Raw genomic sequence first — 8,370 nt, 5'->3', positions numbered from 1 at the left:
GAGATAATTTGAGTTGAATATTTTTTGAATTTTAAAAAATGAGAGAGAAAAAATTGAATAAAAAATATTATAAAGTTAAAATATTATTTTATAATATTATTTTTATTTGAGAATTTAAAAAGGTTAAATTATTTTTTATTTTTTATTTTTTATTTAAAAGTTTTGAAAAATTGTAATGATTAATTTAAAAATTTTATATTTAAATTATGTTTAAAAATGATATGAGATTAAATAAGATGAAATTATATAAAAAAATTTAGAATGAGAACTATTTTCAGGTGGCCTCAACGTGCAAGGGTAACAACGTAATTCCAGAAATTTATCTGCCCTTTTATTCTCGAGAACCATTTCAAAGCGGTAAACACGCCCTAGAAATTTGCTCCGCCCTCGCCCGCTCTCTTGTCAATCTCCCGTCATCCCTCCAAACCGACTCTACTTTTTCTCCCGAATTCCCAGAACTTAAAAATTTGATAAATTTTTTTAAAAGTACGAACATAAATATAAATAAATAAAAGCAACGAACATATATCATACACACTAACTGGATGACGACGATGAAGTAATCAGACTCAGAGAATCCAAACACCGTCTCCCTGAAAGAAAGCCTCTTAACCCAAAACAAACCGTAGCCTAGCCCTTCCTCTCTCCAACCTCTATCCTCTCTATCTGATCGGCCCTGATCTACTATTTTCTATACCAACCGTCCGATCTATCAAATTTAGATCCTGATCTAGAACCTTCCAACGCTCCGCCTACTTCTATATAATCCTTCTGACCCACGCGCTTCGGATTAATATCCACGCGCTCGTTTCAACCATTATGGTCGTGACAGGTAGGCCCCTGAAGCGGATGAAGAGGCGCGTGACCGCTGATCTCCACGATTTCCTGACGTTTCCTTCTTCTTCATCGTCATCTTCGTCGTCCGTAGATTGCACGGACGGTTTATCCGGCGGGCCGTTCCGGACTCGCGTGAGGGAGTTCCTTGCAAGGAACGCGCTGCTCCCGCCTCCGTCGTCGCTGTTTCCCCACCTGATGACGTGGCAGATGCTGTTCCGGGTGGGGGATCAGACCGATGGCCCAGATTCGTTACCGTCGGTGGTTTGCCTCGACGTCGTCGAAGAGGACGTGACCAGATCTAGATCCCTATACTGCGACCAGTGCCGAGTTGTTGGTGAGTCGTCTCAACGATTTTATTTCTCTGTTTTGTTTAGATATATCGAATTCACTCTGGTCTCTTCGCAAAATTTCGTGATAATACCGTAGGACGAGTCACATTCATCTCGCAGGAAATGGATAATCGGGATGTTACATTATCCCCTGATTGAGTCGCGAGAGTACGATATGATATATTTATTACTGGTTAAGTTTGGGTCCAACGATTTAGGATGAGACAATCGTGGGTGGTCCTACAGCTGAGGGGGACGTGACCCCTTTTGTCAGCTGTTTCTTGTGCTTGACACGTCGAGCTGGATGGGACAAAGTACTGTCCTTGTTGCGTGACAATTATTATTGTTATACTTTTTGCATTTTTTTGTGAGGGTAGTATGTACAATATTTCATGCTTGACCAAGTGATTAATGTCACTTTAATTTGGTATATTCATGGAGTATGGCTTCCATAAACTGTAACGAGTGAGAGTTCACTAGGTCATATGCTTATTTTTCTTTTTTTGAAATAAGGTCATATGCTTATTGTATGTTCTTGAGTGGTTGAGACACGTGATGAATCCGATAATTTTGATAGAAAAAGACTTGTTTTATTCGGAGGTCAGGAGTTTTGAGAGTTAGAGTCACGTCATGAATCAGATACTTTTGACGGAAAAATACTTTTTTTATTTGGAGGTCATCTGGGTAAGCTTGAGCTCACCTGTGCAGCAAAAGTGCCTAGGATGCTGCTATGCGAGCTTTGTCACCTGAAATTTTTTATGTTCAATTCTGTTGTTTTTGTTGTTTTAAAAAAGTCAAGTTCTGCTCACTAAAAGTTCTCGAATTCATTCATAAAAAAAATAGTCTTGGTGGGAATTGGCAATTTCACAATTTTTTTCCTGGGTTTTTGTGATGATGGTACAGCCTTTGTTGTCGGGTGTGCATAAACCCCTTGACGTCGGGTGGATGCTAATAAATGCACGAAACTAAGTATTTGTGTTACGAAATAGGTCAAGTTTGACAGTGGTGATTAAATTTGCAGTTGAATATATGTTAGCATTTAAAGCCAATAACATTAGTGCAGCCTGCTTGTCGAGATGAAAACGTCCTCAAATTTTTGAGCCTGGGACATTGCTAAGCTTGGTGTTCCAAAAGTTTCTAGTACAAGAGTTTTGATCATTTTTACCTATAATTCTTCAGGCTGGAGTGGCCATCCTGTATGTGCGAAGCGTTTTCATTTTATTATAAAGGCTGATGGTAGCTCCATTGGTGGGTATCACAAGCCATGCATGTGCTGTGGAGATGTCTTGCACTTGTCAGAATCCAAGTGAGGACCTTAAACCTTTTTTCCTCTTATTTGCCTTTTGTTTATCATGCACATTCAAAGTGAATCTCGTATGGAATTACTATTCATTGCATTTTCTTTTTGTAACAGTGATTTCTAACGTGAATGGTGTTGGAATCTAATGTGTGATTAATTTGATGCATATGTTATTATTCTAGATAGAGATGTGTCTCATATCTTTTTGGGTGAGATTCAGAGCAATTGATACAACAGGTTCCGCTATGTAATTTGGGCAACTTCAAATTGAACCGTGGTGTTTATTTAGTTGATATTTGTTTTTGCTACCATATCTTTTAACATCATTTTTCTCTGATTTAACCGGTTGATTGTATTTGACCTCAGTAATGTGAAGGCACAATTAATTTAAGAGAAAGTTACCGGAGTTGTCCCTGGGGCTTAATGATTTGAATATATGACAATGGTAATTTGAAGAGCACAATTAATTTAAGGGAAATGATGAAGAGAACGGTATTATACAACTGATCCATGGGGTAAGAAAAAAGTTTGTCTTCCATTAATTCATCATCAAATATTATTGATATTAGAAAATTCAAATATAAAATAAAAGGTTAATATTAGGGGAAAAAAAATCACAAAGAATAATAAAAATTTTGAAAAGGAACTTCATATAAACAATAGAAAACAAAACTGGGCCATCCATGAAGGGTGGCTGTTGTGGGTTGCCAACTTGCCACCATAGGCCATCAATGGCCGCCCCTTGTGGACCAACCAAGGGGTGACCATTGGGAGCCCCATGGATTTGCCATCCATCAAGCAACCTATGGCAGCCCTATGGTCGACATGCCCGTCTTTTTTCTTTATTTTCATATTTTGCTTATAATTTTAAGTTCCTCTTTTTATTATGTTTGTTCAATTTGTTTTGTTTCTTTCTAATCAAAATCTAATGTTACGTTTTTTATATAGAATTTAAATTTATTTAATCTAATTGTATGCTAACTTCACATAATTTGATTTATTTAAAATTTAGGTTCTCAATTTCTTGTTTTTTTTTTAATTTGTAAGATTAAGGGATGATTTGGATTCAGAGATGAGATGAGACGGTTTTAGATGAAAGATAAAAGTTGAAAAAAATATTATTAGAATATTATTTTTTAATATTATTATTGTTCTGGGATTTGAAAAAGTTGAATTGTTTATTATATTTTGGGTGAGAATTTGAAAAAGTTGTAATGATAAGATGAAACACTTTTTGAATCCAAACAGGGCCTAATTGTGATGTGTTTTTTCTAATTTATTAATATATTTTTATATCATTAGTATTTTCTATTGTATTTTTTTATATCTTTTTACGTTTATAACATTTTCTACAGATATTGCATGTTGATTGTGCATTTTTTAGACAAGTTGATTGTATATTTGGCACATGTTTGCTCAAGTTGATTGTGCATTTTTGTTAATGAGTTAATGGAATTTCGACGGAAGGACCATCTTGATACATGGGTATTATGGAAGAGATATTGTTGAAACTTTTTTTTTTTAATCTTAGGGACCTATCTACAATAATCTTGATATAAGGTTGATTTAGTTGTGCTATTAGATCAATTAGTTTAATTGATTGAATTAAATGTGTTATTGAGGTTGACCAATCTACGGTAATAATTTTTTCATGGCTGTCATAATCTGTATGGAATTTCATGTTCAAAATGAATATAACCCGTCTGTGTGCAACTTAATGGTCAAAGGAAGAACTTGGGATAATTTGGAGATTTTTTGGATCATTTGATACATGGCTCCAACAGGTGGAGTTGTGGATCTAAGGTTTACTGCCAAGTGTGGGTTTGAAGACTGCCTTGATGAGGTTCCACTACGACATTAAGAGAGAGAGAGAGAGAGAGATTTCATTGATGTTAACTGGTTTTATGCATGGGTTTGTACAGAAATGTGTCTTTTTAGCTATTTCTAGCTTGTTTGAAAATGATTGAATGATTATTTGGGTAGGTGATCTTTCCTTGCCTGAACTATTATTAATTTCAGGTGCAAATCATGCAACCATGTGACGAGTACAGATGACGTGGAGGATTGGGTGTTTAACCAGTTAGAGAACACAACTCATCTTCTGCATGGTGTTGTCCATTCAAATGGTTATGGCCACCTTCTTAGAGTTAATGGTAGGGAAGGAGGATCAAGGGTTCTTTCTGGATGTCATATCATGGACTTCTGGGATCGCCTTTGCAAACTGCTTGGGGTCAGGTTAGGATCTTTTTGTAATTATACTTAAGAAACAAACTAATTGACTACTACTATGATGTTTATGAGTCAGTCTGCAATCCACGTTAACCTATCCCAAAATACTGAGTCTGAGATCCACATTAATTTTTTCATTGTTTTTATTATTTTTTCATACATATTGGCTTCTATTTTAGTTCCTTTTTCTCCAGAAGTTATTTTTATAGTAAGTTCAGAGAAATGGTCTGCTTTGTAAGTCTTTAAATGGAAGATATATTAGAATCACAAAACAACAAATTGGCTATTACCTCAAAATAGATAGGGAAATAAATGCAAAGAACTTGAAATCTTTTTTGCCTTGTTGGGAAGTTTTGGATACCTATATAAGTTTTGTTTTATTGTAAATTTAAGGCTATTAATGTTTGATCTGGGCGAGTTTTTCTGTCAATGTTTCTCCTGAAATCAAGGCTTTTTGAACTATATTTCTGTGAAATTGACAGTTGATGCCTGTGTTCTCTACAATGTCATGTTGGATGTTTTGTTCCCCTTTTGCCCCCTTTTTTCTGATGCATTCCTTTTGAATGCCCTCAGTCATATTTAGTTATTTTTGATTGCTTATCTACATATTACCAGAAAAGTGAGTGTGATGGACGTGTCAAAGAAGTATGGGTTAGAGTACCGGCTGCTTCATGCCATCACCAAAGGCGGTCCTTGGTACGGTGAGTGGGGTTATGAATTTGGGGCTGGTAGCTTTGCTCTCACTTTTGATGCGTATAAAATGGCTGTTGAGTCCCTCTCCAGCCTGCCATTATCCATCTTTCTCTCCCGAGGACAGGAACCTTGCACTCGCCTGCAGGACATGATCTCACATTACCAGTCCTTTGCAAAATGTAAACTTGTTAATATAAGAGATCTCTTCTGTTTTTTGATGAGTTTGATCCATGATGCCCACAAGTCTTCATCCGGGGTGGATGATATCTTTTGCAAGAAGAGTCGAGCTTGCACTTCTGCAGTCTTGTGGTCATTTACTGGGAGTGACATTGAGCGAGTGGATGAAGCCATGTTCAGAGTCCTTCGCGCGGTTTCTGGTTCTAATTGGGTTAGTTGTCGTGCTCTTAGAGGTGCTGTTTGCAAGGTGGGTCCCCCAGAGCTCCTTGATTATTGCCTTGGAAAACTTGGAGGGAAATTTGCAGCAGATGGGATAGTTGTTAAAGCCCGATGTAATCCTGAATCAGGTGCTCTTGAATACAGGTGAGGATCATTCTGGTCTTTGCCTTTACCGTGTTTACTCTTTTTGAGGGGGAAAAAGTGTGTGCAATTCCTTAAGCTGTTTGCTGTTAATGGGATTTTTTGAAAATAACATTCCTCAAGGTGTTATGCGAACTCCCAATTCAACTTGAACTTGTGATTGTGTATAGGTACCGCATCCAGTTATACTCTCTTTATGTGCATCATGTAAGCCTTCATATTAATATTGATGAGACTGGACCTTACAAAGTAATTGCACTCGGTTGTCTTTTTGGAAATTGTTTTTATCATGCATGCTTTCATAAATGTTGTTTTGATAGTTGTCGAAATTTCAAGATGTGGTTATCCTTGCATGAGTATCGTTAGAATTGGTTATAATTTAATTTCAGAAAGTATCATGCTACTCAACCACCTACTTTACCAGTTTTGGACCTATTTTTTTCATTTTTCGTTTGTTTAGAATAAAAATCAGTTCTCTTATTCTAAAATATTCAAAAACTGAAAAAATAAAAATAAAAAAACAAGAATAGAAGAAGATTCATCCCTGCCTTCTGTTTATGTTCCTAATTTACTGTATACTTTCTGGTTGGATTAATTATCTCATATTTAACAGGCTCGAGCCTGTATGCGGTTCCATGGGTGAAATGACTGGCTCCAATGATTCTTCCACCTCTAATTGTCGATCTGAAGAGAACCTTCTGCAGGATCTCAGATTCCTGTATGAATCCTTGCTCCATCTCCAAAATATGGTAGGAAATGGAAACGAGGCAACGAGGGTCCTCGCTAGTGGTGCGGCTGAGAAGCTTCTTGACTGCAAGCACTTTGTGAAAGACTACTTGGTTGAAAATATGTCACCGATGACAAACCCATCGGTAACGTGCCTGTCATGTCAGGTGGAGCTCATAGATGACTCTGAGCATGCTGTAAACGCACCACCTGAATTGATTATCCTGCCTCCAAATGCCACTGTGTCAGACCTCAAGCTCCAAACATCGAAAGCTTTTCAAGATGTATATCTGATGTTCAGAAGATTTCAAGCCGAAGAGTTGGTTGGCTATGCCAATGTGGATGATACGAAGCTGGTCAAGCTCTTGTTAGGGTCAGCCAAATCAGTTCGAGTGCGAGGGAGATGCCCGGGGAAAAATGGACTGAGTAGGTTTAGAATGGAGAGGGGGGTTGAGCGGTGGACGGTGGATTGTAGCTGTGGGGCCAAGGATGATGATGGGGAGAGAATGTTGGCTTGCGATGTTTGTGGCGTGTGGCAACACACCAGATGTTCCGGTATTAATGACTCTGGCTCGGTTCCTGCAATGTTTGTCTGTCAAAGATGCAGGAGTTCCAACAGAAATACCAAAGCTGGTGGACACTGCAAGGATGAGACAGTTACCGATGTTGATAGTAGCAGCTGCTTTGGAAATTGCTTGACAACGCCTTTTGATGTTCGCTGAGGGCTCTGAATGTTTGTAAAGGTTTTCTGAGTTTTATTAGGAGTTTACCTCGGGCCAAAACTAACGTGTACATAATGAAACTGGCTGGTAAGATTGCCAAAGAGAGGTCGACTTGTTTTGGTATATCCGCCCTTCTTTTTATGTTGTATATATTCGGCACCTGCTGACACAAGTCCTTAAAAAAAACGAATACTTAGTATGGCGAAGGCTAAGGAAAGAATCAAGTATTTGCTGCATAACCTTGGGTTTTTGGTCACTAGGAATGTATGCATAGTTATTATTCATTTTTACATTTTATGTCTATAAATATTTTTTTTATAGGATGTAGAGGTATTTTTGTGATGTGTGGGATAGTCAATAGTAATTAATAAGAATAATATTTTTTTGGCCACTGGCTTTTTCTTTCCTCTTAGCCATGGAGCACGTAAGATATTCATTTTTTTCTTTACCCATGTTAACAGAAAACTGTTCCGAAATATTAACAACAAATCGTATCTAAAGTTATTTGTTAAATACAGTGAAAGTGAATTCTGAGTTATACGTATTTTCCAAACTCGAGGCTGAAATCAGCCTCAGGTATGCTGCAGCTATTTTTAGTCCGAATATGACAATGCGACTTTTTTTAATGTTGCGTTCTTTGATTACTAACCCAAGTAAATTGGATGTAGAGGAACGGAGAAAAAGTGTTACAAAAAATTGTTGGATTTTAAATAATTAAATTATTTAATAGAAATATATACTAACACTACTTTAAATTAGTTAAACTTAAAAAAATTTCATAATTAGTTAATGTAATATTTCTAAATATAAATGTTTTTTATACGAGTAAAGTACATACTTAAATATTATATACGTAATAGAATATAAATATTTGAGGGAGGCGGGTGCCTACCCCCCGTTCGACCCTATTTGGGTCAGCTGGGATGCAGGTGGGGACAAGATCTGAGCTGATCGAGATATGTGTTTGAATGTATGAAATAGGTTGAGATATGCTTAA

At 37.0% G+C, this 8,370-nt stretch overlaps 1 protein-coding gene across 1 annotated transcript; it reads left to right on the top strand.

The window, feature by feature from the left end:
• The first annotated feature begins 375 nt into the window (after positions 1-375).
• Positions 376-7,609, top strand: LOC109001284 (PHD finger protein At1g33420-like). Its single transcript, XM_018978502.2, has 5 exons — positions 376-1,171; positions 2,346-2,472; positions 4,486-4,701; positions 5,311-5,928; positions 6,539-7,609. Exons 1-5 carry the CDS (start codon positions 820-822, stop codon positions 7,371-7,373), a joined length of 2,148 nt encoding a protein of 715 aa, XP_018834047.1. The 5' UTR covers positions 376-819; the 3' UTR covers positions 7,374-7,609.
• Positions 7,610-8,370: the final 761 nt, after the last annotated feature.

The sequence above is a fragment of the Juglans regia genome, chromosome 15, assembly GCF_001411555.2.
Source record: "Juglans regia cultivar Chandler chromosome 15, Walnut 2.0, whole genome shotgun sequence".
In the NCBI taxonomy this organism is placed as follows: domain Eukaryota; kingdom Viridiplantae; phylum Streptophyta; class Magnoliopsida; order Fagales; family Juglandaceae; genus Juglans; species Juglans regia.
This window is presented reverse-complemented; position numbering and strand designations above follow the sequence as displayed.